The sequence below is a fragment of the Colossoma macropomum genome, unplaced genomic scaffold (assembly GCF_904425465.1).
Source record: "Colossoma macropomum unplaced genomic scaffold, Colossoma_macropomum, whole genome shotgun sequence".
Classification (NCBI taxonomy): Eukaryota; Metazoa; Chordata; class Actinopteri; order Characiformes; family Serrasalmidae; genus Colossoma; species Colossoma macropomum.
The window spans coordinates 5,228,043-5,251,812 of NW_023494807.1; the positions used below are offsets into that span (position 1 = coordinate 5,228,043).

A 23,770-nucleotide genomic window follows, 5' to 3' on the forward strand; every position below is an offset into this window, starting at 1 on the left:
CAAAGTCCAGTTATTCAAAATAATAATTACTTAAAATGTAAGTACCAGGTAGCCTCTCTTTTGGAAATCATATTACTATCCATCTGTGTTGCCTTCACTATTCCAGAATCACGCTGACATGAATTGTAATAAATTACGGCTGGTCAATGTGAAAAGTAAAATATATAAACCCAGCTCCAAAAAACAGTGAAACTGATGAATGTTGAATTAAGACTGAAAGTCATTTCTTTTTCTTAAAAAGGTGCTTTAATATAACATCATAGTCTGGAAGAAAATTTTGCAACAAACCATGGATCATATCACCTCGAAACATACTGCAAATGTGACACAGCACAGCCCCTTGTTACTGGTTTCTAACTGCAGTGATCGCATTCGACTTGTCAACACGTCTACATGGCTTTCCAAATAGGAAGAAAGAAAGAAATTTAAAAAGATCTAAAAGACAGAACCCCAAGTGGATGTAATGCTTAGCGATAATACAAGTAATGTTGACACCCCAAGTAATCGTGCCAGTAATTGTTAGTGAAAAACACCTGCTGGAGAAACAGAACATCCTCGACCAACACCAAAGTGCTCCAACTGCGAAAGGTCATTTAACATTAGGAGAAATGAACGATACAATCGAGAAGAAATGCAATCGCGGTCAGTGAAAGTAAAAGGATAAAAATCTATTCTTGCTTCTCAAATTCTACACTGTGAGAAGACCATGATTATCTAAAAATTGTCAGATCTGAAACCAGAAACCGCACAAGGAGCTGCACGGAGCCGAAACAGGAAGAAACAACAGCAGCAGGATAATATGGATGTTTAACATTTTAAACCAAATACTGACAGATTATCATAATGAAAACAATGAAATACTCTCTTGCCTTGGGTGCAGAGATTAGAGAAGGATGGAGAGAGGTAGCGCAAAAAAGGGACAAACTATCAGAGAGAGAAAGTGAAAGAAAAAACACTGACAGGTCGTAGAGAGTGAAGTGTGGCGTAGAAGAAAAGACAGAGAGGTTATTGCGTGCTTGGCGGCATTTCTCCATAAGCCGCAACTGCTCCTCTCCTAGGCACCGTGGTGAAGGAGGCTCCACACATACAGCGCACCCAGAGCCGAAAAAAAAAAAAAAACCACACCTCTCTTTCAAAAACCCACGTCCTTTTGAGGGCTGCACTCATCTGGAATCTACGTTTCAGCAAGAGCCTACACTCCAAACACCTCTGAATGGCCCCTTACTCCAACTAAAATGTTCTGGACACCTGAGTGCATGGTGGCGAACTGCTCACGCTGGCCTTGCAGGGCTCGGTTATCACCTTAACTTTCGCCGGTTTCCCCCCCGACACGAACCACACGCTTCTCCGGCGTCTGTAATGTACTGGAATCTGCTGTGCGCTAGCAGCAGCAGGTCCTAAACAAATTGAAAAACTAAAAACAAAAGCGAATCTCATACAGGTGGCTCAAACTAACCACATTCAAGAAAAGTTACTACAACAAACAATGAAATTGATAAAAAGAATAAAAGAAATACATTTGCAACTGTGCATCCTGAGAGGAAAAGGATGCTTCCCCATTTAAGCAGACTTAAAGGGGGCGGGGCAGGGGCAGGGCTTAAGCTGCATGGAGTCTAAGCTATACCACCGAAGGCAGACTGTTTAAATCACCTCTTTAAAATGCACTCTAAACACATGAACTCTAAAATTCAACATATGACTCTAACTTGCTATAATCTCTGGATGAATGCTGAAATGGCCAGACGCTATTGTCGACGTGTGCCGTACCGATTTCTACCCTACATTTCAACACTAAGTTCAGTGGACCCACATGCTGATGACGAGCCTCAGCAAGTGAATGGCATAAAAATGGGGTGGAAACAACCATCCGTTGGCACAGTACAATCTTCAGTCTGAGATTGTTGCTCATCATCTTAAAAAGAAACAAGAAAAAACAAGTAGCTCCAACAAGTGCAAATGTATTCCTTTGCCCTTTAAGACAAACAAATATGCACGTCTATAAAGAATTAACGATAAAGACCATGTCTATATGATGGCACAAGCTAAAGCAAAAGAAAACAAGAACACAGATGGAGACATTTATCCATAATTAAAAAACCCTCTGGCTTCGGTAACAGTGCCTTTACAAAAAAAAACGCTTCTGACTTGCCGCTGCTTTAAAGAGTAGAATTCTGGAAAAGACTCTCTGGAAATATGCCATGTACAAAAACATGCCCCCCCCAACCTCCCCCCATAAAAATGACATTCAAAAAAGGCACTTCGTTGGGCAAGCGAAGAAAAAAAACCCACAGTCCTTTAACTTCTACAGGCCATCGAGCCTGCCTGCATAGCAACAACCCAAAGATCTGCGCTTAGAGTCTCTCATTTCAAGGGAAAAAAAAGGAGTTGGTGTTTTTGGTTTATTATTAAGCACTTAATATGAGAGCCAAATGTGGGTCTCTTGAGAAGAAGGTCCATGTGTAGTGGAGTTTTCATCACACTGTATGGGTCTCCCTGGTGGGCTGCAGACAGTGGTCTGCTGTTCCTGTGTAGTAAGCAGTGGGCTGCTGTTAAGTGGTGTCTGGGAGAGCAGAGGATGGAAGTAATCGCCCCGTCGCCCTCTGTCGGACCACTCCACTGCACCCCCTTAAGGCTGGGCAGCTCAGCTTGCTACCTGGCTCTGAGGTTCTGCAGAACTCCATACACGTCCTCTTCTTTGCTCAGTCCTTCAAAGAATGGAAGCAGGTCCAAGAGCTCGGTGTCAGTCATGTCATCAAACCACGACTGCACTGGAACCTGTGGAAACGACACATGACATTTGCTTGTTTATCTGGGTGCATGAATGGATAAAATGCTGAAGAAAACATGCTTTGTTTTAACCTTCTTAAACCCAAATGTTTGGGGAGTAAGTCTCTGACCACACAGTTTGAATGAATCAAGATGTTATCACGATTTAATTTGATTACAACTCAGAATTATTTATCAGGGTTGTCAATGAATAATTTTAATACCTGAGTATTTATTTGTTATGTTAGTATTCCTTATTTAGCATTTCCTTCCTTATTTAGCATTTAAAAGCCTTGTGTTTTGTTGCTTCAGCCCCCAACAGAAATCTAGAACACTTTTGTGGAGGCTTGGAGTTGGAAGCTTATTTATCATTATTTTAATCAAAATATAAACTCATAAAACCAAAAAAATGGCAATTACTTAATGATAGATGTAGTTGTCAGCTATAGGCTAAACTCTGCCATACTCCCCACTATGATTTCACAAAAAAAAAAAATATATTCACACCTTTTCTTTGAACGAATAAAGAGAACAAAGAAAAATGGCAAACAACGTTTACAGAAAAAGGAAACATTCATTTGTTTGGCTGTAGTTTTGACTGCTGAGTGTCATTCAGGTGAAGAAGCTGAGTGCCTGTCCCTGCGAAACTGAGACAGAGAGACTGTATCCAAAACCAAATGCTATTATATTAATGAATGCACTTCTAACGATGGTGTACTAATTTTGGCATCATATTTAGTATGATAATATGCGGTTTTGGACACACCTAGAGACAGCAATAGGAGGTTAGCTAATCAGTTTATCTGATTTCTATAGGACATGAGCGGTCATAAATCTATACAAATTTAGTATAAAGCATTAAATAACTCATCAATAAGTCGTCAACCCAGAACGAGATTTATGTTTGCCTATTTAAGTTATTTCATTTGCAATGCAATATGAACTTGGCTATTCATTCAGTAATCCAGCTAAACTGACTAAACAAAAACTGCGGTCAAGGTAAAGCAAAAATCCAGTCAGACGACTCTGCCTCCGTATCTGACATAACATTGGAGCACATCTTGCTATCGCCCTCTTTGGAACATCCATGAAAAAGGGAAGTAAAACATTTTTTTACAAATCCAAAACAAATATTTTCATTACATTTACAAACTAGATAAAATGAACAAACTAACACACTTATAATAAAGTTAATTATGATTTTTTAAGGCTAATATTGAGAACAAGTGTTTAAAGCCTGTAAAATGCTATTTAGACCAGCACTGCTGAATTCACAAATATGACCAGAAAAACTACTTGCAAATTAATTTTAGTAAAGGGAGGTCTCATTATTGTCCTCATAATCCATAAACTGATAAAAAGGAAAAGCTATGCTTAATAAACAGGGGCATTCTAGCAAAATAGTAGACTAATATGTTTATTAGCTATTTCTCATGCTATGCAGTATTCTGTAGTACAGCATTATAACCCTGAGCCTCATCAGTTTGACAGGGTTCACAATTCTACATCGTCTTCATGTTTTCATTCATCAATGTTCTCTCACTTCGGAATCACTGGGGTGTCTGACTGTTAGTCATTGATCTTGTAGGTTAATAAATACCAAACTAGCATTAGTGTAACTTGCATGATCATTGAACAAAATTGTAAAGAAGTGATTCTCTACCTTTATTTGATACCAAACAGATGCCAAAGTTTTTTATTCATTCAGCTGGAGTAAAGGAGACAAACTGAAGTAAGCTATCTCTACACCCAGGTAGCATCCTTGCTAACTTTTAGCTTTTTGTCCTCCTCATTGGAAGAGTCATTTCTGTCATTTGAGCAATCCATCCATTGTAATGAAGACAGTTACATAGCGGTAACATAGCTCTCCGGCTTACTTATGCATTCAACGGCCAATGGAGAAAAAAAAATTAAACGGTTCGCCCTCAAAAATCCATTCCAGTGCATTTGTAGCTTTTCAAAAGTTCCTTCCCCCATCATTAGAAGAGGGTTTTCCTAGTCTTCAAACCAGAAAATCTCATCACTGCTGCAGATGTGAGTATGTTTACAAATGTAGCAATGGTTACATTTTTCATTCTGGCAAGGGTGTCGAAGAGTTTTACGAAAGTAGATTTTTAGTGGATTCTGACCTTTGAAAAAACACTTTATTGAATATTTTTATAAAGCAACTATAAAGGGTGCTTAACTTTCTTAAAAATAAATAGTTCAATTGGCACCTTCAGATCGATTGTACACCCCTAACAAACAACTACAACAGAAATTGTTTAGTTTCAGTGAAGACTGCAGTGAGTAAATGACTTACAGCATTTTCAGGGTGGAAGATGTAGGAAGCAGGCGAGTTGTCCACTATGATGACATTGTGCAGCTCCCTCCCGAGCCGGCTGAGGTCTTTGACGTAGTTTCCTCTGTGGAACACGCAGGATTCCCGGAAGAGCCGTGCCCGGAACACTCCCCACTGGTCCAGAAGGTCAGCCACAGGGTCAGCGTACTGCAGCGGCAAAGTCCAAGGGTCAAAAATTCATTGTGTTGAAAGAATAACAGCACTTAAAGTAACTACAAATGGTAAGTTGCTCCTCACAAGTAAGACAACAGTGACAAAAACTGCCTACTGCCAGATGAAAAATGAACTTATAAAATCCTTACATGGTCCATCTACAAAAAATAAATAAACAAACAAACAAACAAACAAACAAACAAACTACAAAGAACCACGGGGACATGCGGGTCTTTCACCTAAAACAGGCCGTAACCTTTAGAGACTTACCTGAGTAATTAAAATCAACTTAAATACAAATGACAGTTTAAAATTGGAAGAGATTAAGCATTCAGCCACTTGAGTTCTCAGCCTCAGAGACAAAAAAGGCAGGCTAGGGCATCCTAAAAACAAAGCAACTAAGATATGCAAACTACTCTAGAACAATCAGCCTCAACTCTCAACAACTATTGTGCCATGTACCACTAACAAGACAAAAAAGCAGCGTCTGAGACACTGTATACAGTCACAGCAACAAAGGAAACTTCACGATGGCCTGCAAAGCATCCCGACTAAAAACAACGTAAGCTTTCAAAGTAGGTGAAGCTGGCGGCATCTGCGGTTAGGGCTCTGTGGGCTAATGCTACCGGTGCATGGAGTCGTGGTGGCAATAGAGACACTTACCCATGCATTAGCAGCTAAAACAAATGCTGGCCACACAGAGACAAAGAGGGGTGGGTCAGATATTAGGAGGAGAGCAAAAGAGTTCACAACCCATTCACAAGCCTTCAGGCATGCTACAAACAAGCATCACAATCAACAAGCCCTGCCACAGTGGAGGGAGGTTCTTATGCTTCATTTGTAGTGGGTTAAAAAAAATTAAGTAAATAATAATAATAATAATAATATTAATAATAATAAGAATACTATAGGGCTAGTTTCCCCAAAATTGTTACTGTGATGGCATAAAGAAGGGCTCTGATAACAGATTATTTGAGATTTTTTTTATTTTTTTTTTCTCAGCATAAAGTTCTACATAATTCAAAAGCTGAGATGTCAGCAAAGCCACTGAGTTGTCTGATGTGAAATGGTGCAGTGTTGAGAAACTAAGCGACTCAAACTTCACAGAGGTAGTGATATGAACCTGGTCACAATGTCTACGACACAGATATGGCCAATTTATTTACTATCATGAAAAAAAAAAATGTAATGATGGTAAAATAGTGATAAATCTTAAAAAAAACAAAAAAAAACACTTTTTGCTTCAGCGCTTGTACCCCTTTAGACTTAAGCGTTCTCAAAACCATTGTGCATAATTCCTCAGGCATCAGGCAGCGAACTTATTCTATGCAATCACTTACTGTGGTAGCTTTTAGAAGCATTAAACCTTGGGATGCTTGGTTCCAACACTGTAAAGAAATCTCTAGAACGGTTTCATTCCGCATCAAACCACTCAGAATTACTTTGTTTACATCTTAACTACTGAATTATGCAGAAATTAAACATGAGACAGCTGTGTGCATTGATTTAAGGCACTGGTGTCAGTCAAATTTGAGGAGCTGTGTGCACACAGTATGTGTGCCAAAGGTCAAAGTAAGCAATGTGTTTATAGTATGAGCATATGGTTTGAAACCCCCACGTTCTGAAAACCGCAGCATTAAAAGGGTGTTGTGAAACAGTCAAACCTTGGCTAAACTGGCTGTGAAGAGCACACACTCAAACAACTCTCCCATCTTCTGCAGAAACTCATCCACATGCGGCCTCTTCAGCACGTAGACCTGGAACACAGACACGCACCTTAACACATTCACGTTCCATTCAAGTTATGGATATTAACTGGAGATCAGTGGTCTGTCTCATTAAGCATGTTCAACTTAAAAAAGGTTCCTAACTAAGGCCATTTTTGAGCTGGATTAGTTTTGCCAGAGGAGTAAAGTATCTGTGTAATTTCCCCAAATTGCACCATAGACCTGACATTCACTTCAGAGTTAAGATTAGAATTAAACAGTCTCATATAAACAAATAAAACTTCCTATTAGTACAAGATAGAGCAGCTTTAGGCTAGTAAAGCGGGCAAATTTAACTTGAATACCACCCAACAGGACAGAAATCACTCTGCATTGTGCGAGGTACCTTCAGAGACTTTCATTTCATTCTCCTTCTACATTATTTTATAGTAATCATATTTTGAACTTGAGGATGAAGGAACCCAGTTGAACTTTATTCAAGCAGTTAGCCTTGTCTCCCGGTCCTATTAATGAAAGAGCTCAGAGTTAGACATTGAAGGTCATTCGCTTCAGAGTTAAAACTATGGACTTGACAGATGCATATTGGATTAAAATCACGGATCTCACTGGTAATCAATCAAATTGCAGCACCTCCCCAGGTAAAACTAATACAGCTCCAATACGGCTTAAAGTTTCAGCTTTACAAAGCCTAACAAATGCAAATCAAGGTTAATGTCTGATTTCGAACATATCTAGTTTACAACTTTTTCTGTTGCCCAGATTAAATTACTCATCCCTTCCACATGAAAGTGTGACAAACAGCCAATAATGTAAAACATAAGAACTTGTCAAGATTAGTCTTCAAAGAAGGAGGAAATCATACAGAAAGTAAAGCATTTATGTTGCCACAGCCATCCTTTTAGTGCTTATTGCAGTAATACTTGTTTCATATTGTTAATATCTGTGTTTCCTCTCCTGGAAATCAATATTTTTCACCAGATTTGTGACACAAAAAGTGAGCCAAAAAGGACCGGAGGGCTACACCTCTTTCAGAGGGCTGATCCTGATTGGTCAGATGTGCGCCCTAATTGGTCGTAGAGCTGTTTATTATCCGAAATCCCGAACAAAACCAGCCTCAGAGCACCCGTGGTGGTACAGCCCGGTAAAAAGTGACTCACCATTGTGAGACAGAAAATCCAGGGTTAAATCAAACTAAGCCTCAAGTTAGTTGGCTAAGCCATCAATCCTGCTTCCTAAGGCAGACCACAGGAGTTAAAGCTATAGAAATGCACAAGTAATCGCTGCACACTGACGAAAACTATTTCTCGGAGACAAAAAGCTGCCACCCAGTGCAAGTAATCGTGAATAGGCCAAACAGGACAGACACAGCCTATCCTGGATTACTTGAACAAGGTAACAACCATGCTTACCTCACCAAAGGCCACCTATTCATAAAAAGGCACAAAAAGTCTCAGAAGATCTAAAACAAGCAGTTCTTATAACTGCAATGTGCTTTAATAAAGAAGTTACGATCCAAGTGGGATATTCAGAGAGTTATGATCAGAAAAGCAAGGCACTGTTGCAGGTGTTACAGTACCTGATGCACCGTGCCATCTATCTCCACTGGGACAATGAAGTCAGCATTGCTAATGGGCTGTGTGGAGAAAAAATAAATAAAACAATCAAAGATGACACTGAGAAAATGAACAGAGCAGTATTTTACAGTTTACCAAGAGGAACTGCAATGCACACTGTACACTCATTTATACATCATGCCAGCATTAATCAAAACGAACACAAGGTGGCATCAGTGCACCTATAAAGCAAAACAAGACTAATAAAAATAATACAAAAATTATTCTGTGTGCTTATTAAACATACTGAGACTGATGCACTGCAAGGATAATTCAAAAAGCATTTCCCAAAAAGCTGGATAATTTAAACCAATTTCAAAACTGCCCAACATACTTATCCTTAAATAATTGCCTGTTAGTTCATTTTAACGTCTGGCGTAAATTATCTGGCTAGTTGAGAAATCTGCCTTCATAAATTATCCCATGGGCTCCTGTTTAACCCTTCTCTCATTCTTTCTCAACAGCACTACAACTGTATTATGTAAAAGACTAACAAATTTAATCGGAATGAATCAAGTGAAGGCATGTAGATTTTTCTGACTACTGGCCACTCTCGTCCACAAATGCTATGCTCAGAGCATACGGATGCTGAGGGCTGCTAAATGAGCACTGCTCTCCAAATCTCTCTTCCAGTAGGAGCAGCAGTAAATGCACCGTGACCGCTCAAATCCACATGCATATAGTGTCGATTTAAACAGTCATTGTGGGTCACAAGCATCATCATGTTTAAACCAAGCCTCACTTCAGCAGTCCTTTCAGCAGAGTTACAGAATGTGCAAGCCTTGCACAACCTACGCAGTGATTATCTTGGTGCCTAATGGAGAACAATCCATGGTGGTACAGCAGCAGTGGGTTATTAACTGGCATACCTTAAATGAACTGTGCACTAGAGTCTCGTCCAAGTCTATTACAACACACTTCTTCCCATAGTCGTTGATGTTCACCTCGGGGAGGAGGTATTTCTCCGGAGGCTGCAGAAACAGAACACAGGGAGGATGAGCGTGACAGAAAGGGAGATTCTGTCAAGACAGAAGGGGAGGATGGCTGAGAAACTGCATGGAGTGAGCAGCAATAGCTTAAGGATGTTAAAATGTTAATGCACTCCAGCAGTATTCCAGTCTTATGCCACAAACTCCATAAAAAGGAAAGACAGAGGGGATTATTATTATGGCTTAATGCAAGAATTAGCAGCTTTAGTTCTCACACTGAGACCAACAGGAGATGGGTCAAACTGGTCACAAACCCAAGAGGTGATGACCACACTGACTTGGGTCATTCTCAGAGAACAGCCTCAAACAATGTCCAGAATAATGTGAGTGTCGATTATCACACAGATGAACAACATTTAATTTAGTAAATCAACTGGAGCTCTAAATATTACACGAAAAGTTGTTATTCTTTTTTTTTCCCCCAAGTTTTTTACCCTAATACTCATTACTGCATTGTAAGAACAAAATTTTTGGTTATGAAAAGCCGTTATCTTTTTTTTTCAATCAGACAAAATGAGTTTCTATTACTTTTAACAGTTGAATCTGTTTACTTCAATGTTTTCCTTGTAAGGAAAGTAAACCAAAATAAGGAAATGTTATGTAAGTGAAAAAACTGTGTGGTAGAGAGAAAACATTGACTGTCAACATGTGGTAGAGAGAAAACATTTTTAATTACTTGCTTTAAAACAGCCCGAAAACACTATACAGCTTCTAAAAGAGAAAAGGTGGGGGGTTGGGGGGGGCATTATTGAGAGATTTATCTTGAAATCTACTGTGTGGCAGTATTGAGAATTTGGTCACTTACAAATCTATTTAAAAATCAATGAAATCGTTCAGGTTTATTTGTAATTATGCAAGCAGGTATAGAAAAAAAGCAAATCATTTATTGTAATATTTTGTACTGTCTCAATATTTGTTATATTTGTTTGAGTAACCCCCTTGCAGCACACAGAAGCAGTGCTTTTGGAGTACAGAAGCTTATGTTGTTGTGCTAACCTAATCTATAATCCTTGTCTTTTTTAAGTGGATGAACCAATCTAATCTCCTCAGCAAAGTAAATCTGAGTGCACTAACGAACCTGTCCTGGTGAGCTGTGGGACAACAGCTCGAACAGTCTCAGCCTCTGGCTCGTCAAAACTCCAGAAAACACTCATACAGTCTAGTGTGTTAGTTTAGAACACAAAAAACTGATTAAATTTAAACTTCCCGATGAATCAGTAATGGTTAGTTGCTGGTTTGCATTATGATAATCTATACTTTAAACTCTGGACTTTCCAATGAAGTATTTTGAAATCTTTGATTACTTGATTTATTTTCAAAATAAGTAAATAACTAGATTTCCAACATCACAGTTACAGCTCTGGTGAGAAGTACAATAAAAATAAGTAGCCTCCTGTGTATACCGGGGTAAGATATAAAGCAGACCACTCCTCTGCTTTAGCCTGTTTATCAGAGGATTGCCTATAAAACCCTACTGCTTCACTTTGGCCTTGATAAATCACCAGTGAAACCGTAAGACATTTATAATTAAGACTGAGCCTACAGTCCAGCAACACACAAATCTAAGCATTTGAGCTTTTTTATTTGCAATCTTTCATGGAAACCCCTAATGAAAACTGTACATTCTGGTGAATCCTATCAGGGTAAAGCGAAAAAGGGGTATAACAATGTACGTATTAACAGGTTTAAGATTAAATTTGATTTTCGATATGCATGTGATAAAATTGTCGATTTTACAGAGCTCTTATTATATACACTACACTGATTGGTTTCACTAAGATAAACAGAAGTGCCCATAACAAGCACCTGCCATGTCATCCCCCAAAATTCCCCACCCCCTCCCTACCTACTTTACTCCGACAGGTTGCACCTAGGTGCCTAGTTTTGATCACTCATGCTGATCAGGCATGGCTTCCACTCCTTTTTTAAGGCGCATGATCCAGCCTTTGCTGCTTTGGCTGCCCAAAAGCTCCAGCTAAGCTGGTGAATGTGTCATATCATAAACGCCACGTGGGAAATCCTGGCAAACTCTGGCAAAGGATGGTAATATTGAAATGTACTTTCTGAACCCACAAGTGATAATCTGCCCTCAATACAGACAGCTACAATAGTTTCTAGTAGAGGTGAGCAACAGTACATAAATGATATTATTACATTTACAATAAAATATGTTTTATTCAATACTTAAAAGTACTGACCAACTGAATGTTTCACTACGAAGGGAGATGTTTAACTGGATTTAATACAGTACAGTTTGTAAAACACTGAAAAAAAAATCACTGAACAACAGCAGTCAACATGGAATTGCTAGCACATTTTTTCTGTCAACATGTTATACGTTGATATTTATAATGCATTGTGATAATGCACAAGTATCGTGATATACTGTTTTTCCCCAAATCACCAACCCTTAGTTTGTAACTCTTGTGTTTGATATTTGTATTGTAATTGTAGATTATCATTTACACAAAAGGTGGTGTAAGTTAGCTGAGACTCTACTTAAAAGGGCATTTCCTCCCTTGCCGCTATGGAAAGCTGGCACAGGCAAACGGAGCACGCCCACTGACAGTGGTTTCCAGCAAAGATGGTAAATGTGAGACACTCGGAGGAGCAAATTAGTGATGTTAAATTTCATTTTATTATTATTATTTATTATTATTATTATTATTATTATTATTATTAAGTGCCATCAAATTGTTTCTGACTCCTGGTGACCATATGGATAGCATTAAATTTTGACACAGTTATTTTTTTGACACTTTACTAAAACCATTACGCTTGTGCACTAGTCTTTATTTTGTTTCTCAGAATGTCAGCTTCTGGTACATGAGAGTGTGAGGCCTGTGCCTGTGTTTCAAACAGTCTTGACCCATGAAGCTGTGCCAGAATCACTTCAGTCAGCCTAGTAGTGTTGGAAAGGTAATGCAGTGCGTGCAGTCCAAGGCTAACAGGAAGAAAATGGTAAAAGTGCTTTAGCAGCAGAGCCCATTTCAGAAACATGGCTCTGAATTGCGTCTCTCTCCACTCTGCATGCAAAAACTCAAGCAGGAGGAAACAGAAAGGGGTAATACATACACCGGGAACAGGGATGACCTCAGCCTGCTCACACTGGGCCACGACACACCAGGAGAGATGAAGACACAGAGAGACATACAAACAGGAGAGTGTGAGGTGATACAACAAACACAGGACACGTGTACCAGTCTAGAAAAGTAACAATGAGGTTGAAATGAGAACACATTTAAGGAGAAAGTGAACACAGAGGATTATACACAAAACTAAACATAAACGGGGTGAGACGGTCGAAAGCTTCTTTCAAGATGTCATTAAAGAGAGTAAATTGTGTCACAGACTAAAGGCCTACACCAGGGTTCGTTCAGTGCAGTCCAGGGAGGCCACAATACTGAAGAGTTTCATGCTTTCCCTACTCTAAAAAACCCAACTGAACTAACAAAGGGAGTGTTACAGCTGAGAAAAATGTACAGTGGCTGTTCAGTAGGCTTGGGCGATAGGACGATACTACCAGCATTCCTGATGTAATTTCTGTTGAGATGGCGATCGGCAGGTTTGGCACCAAACTGCCTATTAATGATTAATGGTGTGACAGAAGGCACTCATGAGTCAGACTCAGATCCACCAATTATTACAGTACAAAACTGTGAGTTTTATATGGAAAGAGTGCACAAAGTAACTAGACATGCAGTCTGCAAGCGCTGTATGAAATTACTCAACAGCACCTATTCTAGGAACCAAAATGAGACTATAGATGGCTAGAATGCATCTTTTTGTTCTCGTACGAATGACATCATCTGCTGGAAATTTTAATTACTTTAGTAAAATGAACATCACCCAACTGGAATTTGAGCCTAAGCTTGACTCTTTCAAATTCATAAAGAATTACAAGCCCCAGTAAAGCCATGGTGGGGTGGCTTCAGTACTCTCACCTTTGGAGGAGCTCCGTTCTCCTCCACAGGAGGAGGCAGAGGGCTGGTGTTGTTGTTGGTGGTGGTGGCAGGAGGATCAGCTTCATAGTTCCGCAAGCAGCAGAAGAACGAGCTGAAGAGACTCCGGCGATTCTTCTTCTTTAAGCTGCTACTGGACAGCGAAACTGGCCCAAAGAAAAGAGGAAACACGTTAGGCTTGAAAGAATAAATAAAACACTGTTAATAAACAATGATTAATGGGGGGAGTAATTAAAATTCTTCAGAACTCTGGAAAGTGAAAATGTATAGTTTGTAAAGTTTAGTGCTGCTTGTTTGTAACAAATACTGAAATATGAGTATTTCCAATGAACCTCTGATGTTGACAATCTAATTGATCACAAAACCTTTGACCTTTCAGCAGAGTTCTTTTAACTACTGTCAAAGATAAACTAACAAAACTTCCAAAAAGAACTGAACAAAACATCATGGGAAAAAATACATAACAGTGGTCATACAAATAGAACAAGTGTTTGCAGGCATGTAATATAATTTATGACTTCTTAATGGTCTTTTAAATTTAACTGAAGACCAGAATTGAAATGCCAATCACAGTACATGCATTGTATTTTAGTATAAACAAAATACAATATTCAAAAACACTCAATGTATTCCCACTCATAACACATCTCAGGGGAGACACTAAAGGTTACTTTATGATTTCATGACAAGACTGTGAAATTGAAGTCAAAAATCATTAAGCTAAGTGACACTTGATGGCATAAGAGCTTAAGCTGCCTTTAGGGATAAATTGAACCAGTAATGGAGTGTCAGTATTATCAGAAGCAACAGGGGTGGGGAACTGAAGGCTGCAGTCCAGCACTGTGACCAACTGCATGCTTCGTTAAAAAGAGCATAATTAGACCTGTTTAATTGGATTTTGTGCAATGCAGTGTGTAAATTGTCGAATGAACATAACTGTGTTCACAGTTTTTCATATTATTTTTTAAAATGTGGCACCACTGGCTCTTTTTCATCCATTCCAACTTATCAGGAAAACTGAATATTCTCAACAGATATTTGCACAAGCACTTAGTTTCTCAAAAAACGAGGGGTCAATATTAAAATACTGAAATCACTATTTAGGTATAAGGTTGTGTTGCATTATGAGAAAACGGGGAAACGTACAGGCTAACAATTCAAGGAAGCACCACTTTTAACATTTTAACAGCACTGTAAAACGAGACTGTGTGGCTCATATTTTAAGTATACCGTATCACACTTTGCTTCTATGAAACACGAGTTCCTAAACATGAAAGCTAACCAAAGGCTAAGTACTCTAACTGATGTCATCTAAAAACAGTGAAAATACATGTCTCAAACTAAGTCGTCCACTGAAGAGAAAATACTTTGTGTAGTGTCGTCAGCATTCAAGGTTGCACTGGTTAGCTCTGTTAGCTCATTAGCTCCTCTGAAGAAGCAGCTTTTACTCATCTAAAGCTTCCCCTCAGCTCTACCTGAATAATGAAACATGTTTTCAAACTTTAACCTCCAGTAATTTCATCTAAAAACTAAGCCTACAGCCCTTTGCTAATTTTTGGTCCCTTTTTCCCCCCATTTGTTATTGTTTTTCATCCCCAGCAGCATTTGCCCACCACTGTGTATAACAGAAGTGTACTTTTCTTTTCTGGGGACACCACGGCACACAGCAGCAGACAGTGAGATGCCATCAAAGTCACTCTTTCAATCCCACACTAATAATAATCTCTTGCCATACCAAAGCCACAGCAAACACTCTAAACGGCTACGCTGAGGTCACCGGAGAGAGAATGTCCTTTAAAAATAGAGACATGGGGAGGGGGAGAAAAGAAAAAAAGGAAAAGAGAAAGAAACAAGACCCTCTCCCTTCCTGACTCCACCCAGTCCTCTATGGGCCCTAATACACATTGGCTGCCGCCTGCAGCTCCATTTTAAGAGCACGCACATATTCTGTTTCTTTCCGGAGCTCGAGTGACGACTCCTGTGGCGGCATGGAGCAGGGAGAGCACGCGAGAGCTAAAAGGAAGGAGGGAGAGAGAAGGGGCTGGTACAAAAGGAGGCGGCGCTAGATGAACTACATAGCAAATAAAAAGGCTGTATTCCTCTCCCGCCCCTTCGCTCAGAGCTGAAGTTCTTCAGACCGAAATATCACATTTCGGAGAAAAAGAAACTTCCCAGTCTATAATGGTACCCTCTAAAAAAAAAACAAAAAAAGGGTTCTTCAGGGTTTCCTTAATAAAAACAATAGTTCAAATTTCTAAAACCATGACAAACCATTCGAATGCTTCGCTGATTCTGGGTTTTTTTGTGTTCCACTCTAATTATGCTACATTTGCCAATTTTTTAGGCCTACCTTTATTGTTATTAATATTCTTAATGTTATTATTATTATATTGTTTATAATCTCCATGACTGAGAAGCTGTTGTAAAGAGTTTTCATAATTTACACAAGTCTGTTAAAAGGGTTCCCAGAACTTTTATTTTGGTACTACAAAGAACCCTCTTTGCTCAGAGTGTAGGATGCAATCAAAGCTACAGTGAATACTTCAAGGTTATATTTATCGTGTGTGGCAATCTATGATTCTTGGGGGTTTTGCCACCCACTGCTCACGTAGCTAAATATAATTGTGAAGACTGTAACTGCACTGTTTACAAACAAGTCATAACATATACAGAAGAGAACGTGCTGAGGGGATAGACAGAAGTGAATCAACTCCAATATTATGAATATTTTATGGGTCAATGTTTGTCTTCACTGCCTGCAATTAAGGATCATTTTATATACACTGAGATGCAAAAAAATAGGCCAAGACCAAAACAATAATGGTTGTTACTGATGGTTTTGTCCTGGTCAGAGTCCAGATTTACCCTACAGAGAACATCTGACCTCACCTTAAACACAAGCTTGGCAATGTTTTTCAGCTGTTTGAAGCCATCAGTGTTGAGTGAAACAACACTGACTGTTCTTTCTGTAAAAGGTTGTCTGCAAGTTTACCTGCAAGACTTTAATATTGGAAGAAATCAAAGGGAAAAATATTCCATATTAAGTAACTTTATCTACTTATTTAATGATTTGTTGTGAAGAGTTTTAAAAGCTTATTGTTTTGCCATTTTAGGCTTGGCCCTTTTTTGCATGGTAGTGCATACATTTTATATATGGAAACAATTTGCACAATATACAGAATAACATTTTAACCAGTCAAAATCATCCTCAAGTAAAAAAGAAAAACAAAAATATACATTAAACTAGGGATGTCTCGATAGCACAACGTTGATATTGATACTTATAAGTGTATCACAATGATAGCAAATGGTATGGCAAGAAGTTAGTTTTTGTATCAATACTAATCTCTTTAATTGTAAATGAAATACAGTGTAATTCTAGTGCTGGTTTACTTCAATTAACAACAGAAAGTAGTGGACCTTTAATACTTTGTGGAACTTCATATCCAGTGGTTAAATATTTAAACTCACAACATACAACTACAACATTTTTACCAAACTACATTTCATGAACACATCAATAGACTTTGCTTTTATTGGTACACTTCATTATCATATACAAATATAAGAGTTATGTTGGAAAACAGGTCACGAAACCATCTTTGCGTAATATGCCACCAACTGCATACTGTTTTCCATAAAACAGTGTTCACCTCAAATGTTGCTCTAGTTATATCTACATTACTGCTTATGAATGTTTGACTTGGCAACAAACATACAATTGATACACCCAAAACACAAATGAGATAAGATAATTTATTAGAAAAACATATCCTTTTATTTACAAGTTGCCAACAACAGAAATGAAACAGCTTATTAATTCTTACACAAACTATATTAAAGGGCCCACGGAAAACTGAAATAATAAAATTTAATGTTAAAAACCGTTAAAGTTTCAAAATTCACTCTCCAGTCAATACAGTAAGTCTAAGCTGCAAAAAAAGGCCGTTGTATGCAAAAGTCCTCTCAAAGTATATTTTCTAAGTGAAAAAATAAATCTATTGGAAACACTCCTTCATACTTTAATGCACAATTGCTGTTTATTTACTGAACTTACCGTCTTTGGGGGAAAAAAGCAAAACATAAAATGCGGTCTACGCAAAAGTTATGGCACATTTTATATTTTTGTTTCTTATGTTTAACCCACCAAAAAATAGAAACTCCATTAAAATCTGTACATTTATAAATGTAGAACATGTGTTAACCTCTGTTTACTTAGGAAATCAACTGGCTGTTCAAACTTTTGCATACGACAGTATTCAGCACAGAGCAGTTTAGCCCCACCCATTGACACTGAGGCTGTAGGGAGTGCTTCAGTCTGAACTGGTTTTTGAATGAACCCCACTGCAGAGCAGCCAATCAGAACAGAGGTAATTTACTTATATCAGTCTTAAAGGCACAGTAACAAAAATCACCTGTTTAAGTAATAATAAGAGGTTGGAAAATGGTCCTGTCAAATATTAAACATGAATGAGAGCTTGAATATGCTTCGGTTAAAGTGTAGCCCTGAGGTCTGTTTGAGCAATGCGGTCAAGCAACGATGGCTGTGCAGCAGATGGCAGGCTGACAGAATTCACAAACAGCACAGAATACACTTAAGGTTAAAAAACCTCATGTAGCAATAAGGTTCGACGTGACACAGTGTAAGAGTTCCACACCACTAATAGAGCTAATGTAAAGGAATGGAGAAAGGAGGCAATCTGAACATCTAATGGGTGTTACAATCACTGTGCTATCGAAAGAGCATCCAAGTATCTTTTCAAAACAGCACAGCCAATCACAAGTGCCAAGTCATGCTATATAAAGAGATAATAGAAAATATCTGGCACACAACATGGAAAAGACACTGATCACTGCAGGCAATGAGGCACCAGTGGAGCTGAAGCTATGTTAAAATGCAGCTGCCTCAAACTGCTCTCTACTCGTTCACCCACTCCCTCGCTCTACTCTACACCTCCTCATTCCCCTACTCCTATTCAAAGACACCTTAGTGCTATGACCATATTAAGTTGCCAGCCCAGCTTAAATACATATCTCCTTTCTCATTTCTGATTGAAAATCAAACAAGCTGGTCTGCAGAAGTGCTGAGCGACATATTAGTACAAATATACAGTGACGCTGCTTTTCAGTTTTAGCGATATACACTGGCCCCAAAAAGTAATCGGACATTTGTGCCATACTTGTGTTCAAATGGCATTTATTTTAAACGGACTGTTCCAATACTGTAACTTCCTCTTTGGCAACGCAATTTTTCACATTTATTCAAGACCGTTGTTGTTTGAAGTGACTTGCAGAACTTCTGCAAGTTTCCATCCAAAATGCCTCTGTATGCTTCCGAGTTCATGATCCCATCAATGAGCACAACCCCCCTGACAGCAATGTAGGAAAAAGACCCCATACTTTGACGTTTCCGTCCCCGTGCTTTTCAGTGGCTTTAGTGCTATCTAGTTGGAATTCCCTGCACAAAGAGTCTACTATCTGTTCGCTGTTGTTCGAGTGTTTTTCTCTGAAACAAACATCATTTTGTTAAACACTTTACAAAGTAACCTTAAGAACTTCATTAAAGTTTACCAATGACTGAACTGCTAGTGTCCAAATACTTTTGGGGCCACTGTAAGCAATATACCTGATTAGTAATGATAACCACAATGTAAAGTCTATAAAACAGCAGTGTTTCAACTGCCAAGAGGTTTGTCTTCAGTTTTAAATTCTATTTTCTGTCCTTTACTCAGGCTCCCTAGGACCTGTTAATAAAGAACCCATAGAGATTGAATAAACAGTAGGTTCTCTTTCTGGAAAAGTGTTTAATCTTTGCTAATACTAACCTTAGTAACACATTCTTAGTGAATCCACGTTGATTCACTTTGGTGTGATTAGAGCAAAATATTCCAACCGAAATAAGCGAGGCTTTTTCATATTTATTTATTATATATCAGGCTTGTCAGACATTCTGTTAATGTACCCAAGCATTTCTACTTGAGCAATGCTAACGTTAATTTTATTCATGTTATATATACGTATATAACCCGGTGCAATGATATATTTGGAAAACATAATATTATAGTGCATCAATATCAGCCAGCCCTAATCTGCTGTAGGCTACAGTCGGGAGAACCTTAAGACATGTCCTACAAAACATTCCCAAGCCTAGTTCATTCTTTGTCTAAATGAAAAGGCAGCTGCTGGCAGGTCTCTATCCTCACACAGCCAGAGGTCAAAAGGTAAATACCTGGAAGTACTCAGGCCTCAATTTGGTCAGCAAGGAGGACAGAGGGCATCTCAAACTGACTCACAGGGCAAAAATGCCACCATCCCTGGGTTACTTTTCACCCCAGATAGCTTACCATAAACAGCCAGAGTTTTACGCAAGGTGCAGCGTCCTGTTTTAGACTGCTCAACTGAAACAAACCTATGCACATATGACTTCAGAGCCAAGCTCAGACAGGGGGGAGAAAAAAGGGGAAAATACTGATTCGACTGCCAAAAGAAAACAGCAAATTTTTTCCCACTTTAACAAAGCTTTGCATGGTTCATAAAGGTTTAGCTGCGGTGAGTTATTGCTTTTTAATAGTTTTAAATCCACAAAGGGTGCAAGTCTTTTTTTCCGAAGCAAGCATGGAGGGGAAAAAAATAGTCTTGCTTCTTGATTCCCAGAAACAGGCCTACATTACATTCCCAGTTCAAAACACTGAAAAATACAAAATTAAACATATGACATGGTCACCACCAGTCTACTGATCACAGGATAAGCCCTAAACTTTAGTCCCAGCTCCAGTCACGGCGCATAAAAATTATGTAACACCAACCTGCATGATGTGATATCAAGGCATGGACTTTGCACACACACTCTTGATCCTAGTACCTATAAACACTACAACCAATAAAAGACAGCAACTGCTTACAAGACATGTCTCGTAAAATTAAATGACTATTTCCATACAGTTACTATAAACCAGAGGTAGATCCTCTTGATGGGGAACTCCACCGAATTTTATCACATTATTTAATGGCTGAGATGTAAAACTATCAGAGTGGTTCGGTGTGAAATGCTCTGTTCTAGAGAAACCTAAAGGGTCAGATTTGTTCACAGTGGTGGTGACAGAAGCCAGATGTCCACCTTTAAAAGCTCCTTCACAGAAAATCGTTACATTAAATGGTTATGAATATGCTGCCTGATATCTGACACATTGTTTTATGATAGTTCTGTGATAAGGTTTTGGCTTAAAATGTATTTTATTCCATTTATTTTAATCCATTCATGGCCGATACGTACATGAAGGGTGTTGTACAGCAAAACAGCCCCAAAGAAAACTCAGATTTCAGATTTACCACTATTTCCCCCATCATGAACATTGCATATAAAAACTCAAGACACGTGTAGGGTCACTGGTGGTTTTGGACAGTACATAAAATTGCTATATCTAGCTAACTGTGTTGCAGACATCGTGACTCCTGGGTCTTATCACAACCACTTAAAAGAAATCAGAGCCTGCAGAGTCTCTAAGTTTCTTTACAATGAACCGTTTCACGTCAAACCACTCTGAATGATTTTGTTTACATCTCAAGTAACTGAATTATTCAGAAATTTGGAGAAAAAAAACTGGTGGAATTGCCCTTTAAATCCAGCCAGTTGCGTAGCTACAGCTGTTTAGTAGCTACTCTCCCTGCAGTTACAAAAGCTATATGTCAGCAGCGGCTAGCTTTAATTATCTGAGACCTATAGGTTATATTATTGCCAATTTTAGATAACTGAATGTCATTCCCCCCGAAAGGATTATCAGCGGATATCTGCACTGAAGCATTCCCATTCACAATTTCTGCTCGCTAGCCTCGCCAAAGAACGCAACGCGGTCGTTCAGCTGATAAAACTGCATTTTTAACTTCGCCAAATCCACCTTACCTTTTTCAGGGTTTGACGATAGTATCTCCTCCTCCTTAGGATTCGTAACTTGCGTTATTATGGACGTGTTGTCCATGGAAAACAAATGCGTTAGTCCTCTTTCTTCCCCAGCAGCAAGCTACTAACTCCGCTAGTTTCTTCTCCACTTCAACTGTAGTCGAGCTAACGATAGAAGGCTAACGAAGGGTAGCGACGGTGCCCGAGACGGAGAGCAGAGACGAACTGGCTAGCTAACGTTAAGTCCTGAGGAGAAAAATAATACAGCCGTACGATTATTGTAGTTATTATAGCTGTCTACGGTCATGGGGAATCAGGCAGTCTTGCTTGCAAGCTAACAAGCTAACTAGATAACGTTAGCTCCGTCCGAGGTAGCTGCTAACTGAGTTTGCAGCCAGCTTTAGTTAGCAAACCGTTTTGTTTTGAAGTCAGCTTTCGGCCACTCGCTCCCTCTTAAACGCGCCAGTATTTTTAGCACCGAACTGAGCTTCGCACGTACTCATCTGCTAAAGGTTAAATATTCCCAAAAAATGCCTAAAAATGTTCTGAAGATGAATAAAATAAAACAAAACAAACAAACAAAAAAACTTCGCGCTATTCGCGCTGCTAGCTAAGCTAACCTGGTCGCAGCTAACGTTAGTTGTTCCAAACTATAAAAGCAATAGTAAACACGGGCTGAGGAAACAGGCCGCTTCGTGTAACGGTAAACACGCCTGATTAAACGTAGTAAATGTGGAGAGGAGTGCCTGATATCCAATAATAATATACGTTTAAGTCGTCAAAAAAACCCGTGTTTTAAGCCAAAGGTCTGTTTTCTGTATTCTGCTTCCAATATGGTGGCGGCGAGTGTTTGAAATTCGCCAGATAGATGTGAGGAGACCTCCTCCTCCCCTCACATTAAAAATAAAAGCATGGTCCAGCTGCGCGCTCATCGCTTTCAAGGACTTTTATGACCCCAGGCGAACCGTTCAATGATTATTTTATCCATAACTGATGTTATGCTTGACGCAGTTGAATAAAAACGCTTTAATGTTACGAAAACATCATCGTCCGGCCACTTTTCAGTGCATTTTCATTCACATTTTAAAGGGGAACTCCATCGATTTTTCTAAACGTCTACGTAATTAAATGGCTGGGATGTAAACAGAGTCATTCAGAGTGGTTTGGTGTAAAACGCTTCGTGCTATAAAAACTTACCGAGTTAGAATTGTTCACAGTGGTGGTGATAGGAACCAGACGTCTGAAGAGTTCAATGTTTCTAAAAGCTCCCTAACAGAAAATTATTACATATAATGGTTAGATATTTGCTGCTTGACGTCTGAGACATTGTTTTATGATAGTTTTGGCAGAAAAATGCATTTTAACACATTCCTGGCGGAGGAGTACATGTAAGGCAAAATAGTCCCAAAGGAAACCTTTTTTTCCCAACGTTACTCCAGTTTTACCATCATCAACATTACATATAAAAGTTCAGAAGACACGTTTAGGTTTCCTGGTGGTGTATCTAGGAACTAGGTGTTGCGATGTCCACAGTACAAATATAGCCATTTTATTTACCATTGACATCGCGACCCCTGGTTCCTGTAAAGACATCAGAGTCAGTACGTTCCTCTATAATTAACTGTTTCACACCAAACCGCCCTGAATGACTCTATGTACATATCAAGGACTGAATTCTACAGAAATTTTGAAAAATGGGTGGAGTTCCCCTTTGTCATAGAGTTGAATGCCTCGTATGCTGTGTTATTTATATCTTTAATTTCACTTTCACACATTTGTCCATAACTACTGTGGCCTTACCTCACCAAAATAATCTGTTTTTACAAGGAGATTTACAAAGATGAACTAAAATATGGCTAAATGCATGTTTTTATTTTAAATGTGGTATTTTCCTTTCAGCACTCTTTGAGATGTAGTCCAGCTCCCTCTAGTGTTTAAACACTGACAGTGCAACATAATTATTGTACGCTCGAAGTGAACGTGCTCCATCAACCATGCCGTAAAATCAGCGGTGTTGAGATGTCTCTGTAAAATGGTCACCTGTGTCCAACCAGTGATGGATTAACACCAGATGGACACAAATTAACACTTTAATTAAACCCTGAAGATTTATTCCAAAGAATAATAACCCATCTAGAAAAAATATATGTATATACTGTATATATTAAAAATACATTTCAAATACGTTGCAATTCATGGTGAAATACATTCCAAACACTAAAATGTATTTCAGAATATATTTCCATATTAACCAAATATATTCTGAAATACATTTATTTTAAAATGTATGGAGAAATATTACACCTAGAAATGTACCACACA

General features: G+C 38.8%; 1 protein-coding gene across 2 annotated transcripts; it reads right to left on the reverse strand.

Annotated features, from left to right (window-relative positions):
• Positions 1–223: 223 nt before the first annotated feature.
• ctdsplb (CTD (carboxy-terminal domain, RNA polymerase II, polypeptide A) small phosphatase-like b) lies at positions 224–22,358 on the reverse strand. Of its 2 annotated transcripts, XM_036556555.1 has the most exons (8): positions 21,452–22,358; positions 13,534–13,697; positions 12,665–12,697; positions 9,470–9,571; positions 8,564–8,620; positions 6,925–7,017; positions 5,069–5,254; positions 224–2,775 (listed from the first exon to the last, which is right to left on the reverse strand). In XM_036556555.1, exons 1-8 carry the CDS (start codon positions 21,525–21,527, stop codon positions 2,650–2,652), a joined length of 837 nt encoding a protein of 278 aa, XP_036412448.1. In that variant the 5' UTR covers positions 21,528–22,358; the 3' UTR covers positions 224–2,649. The 2 variants fall into 2 exon arrangements, with proteins under 2 accessions (XP_036412448.1, XP_036412449.1); XM_036556556.1 differs by lacking the exon at positions 12,665–12,697.
• Between the last annotated feature and the right edge of the window lie 1,412 nt (positions 22,359–23,770).

What these genes read in the sequence shown, in the direction of transcription:
- ctdsplb (XM_036556555.1), bottom strand. Translation starts at nt 21,527, where the DNA reads ATGGACAACACGTCCATAATAACGCAAGTTACGAATCCTAAGGAGGAG. An exon ending in ATCGTCAAACCCTGAAAAAG is followed by an intron (nt 13,698 to 21,451) that starts GTAAGGTGGATT and finishes TCTTTGGGCCAG; the next exon opens with TTTCGCTGTCCAGTAGCAGC. An exon ending in AGAACGGAGCTCCTCCAAAG is followed by an intron (nt 12,698 to 13,533) that starts GTGAGAGTACTG and finishes GTCGTGGCCCAG; the next exon opens with TGTGAGCAGGCTGAGGTCAT.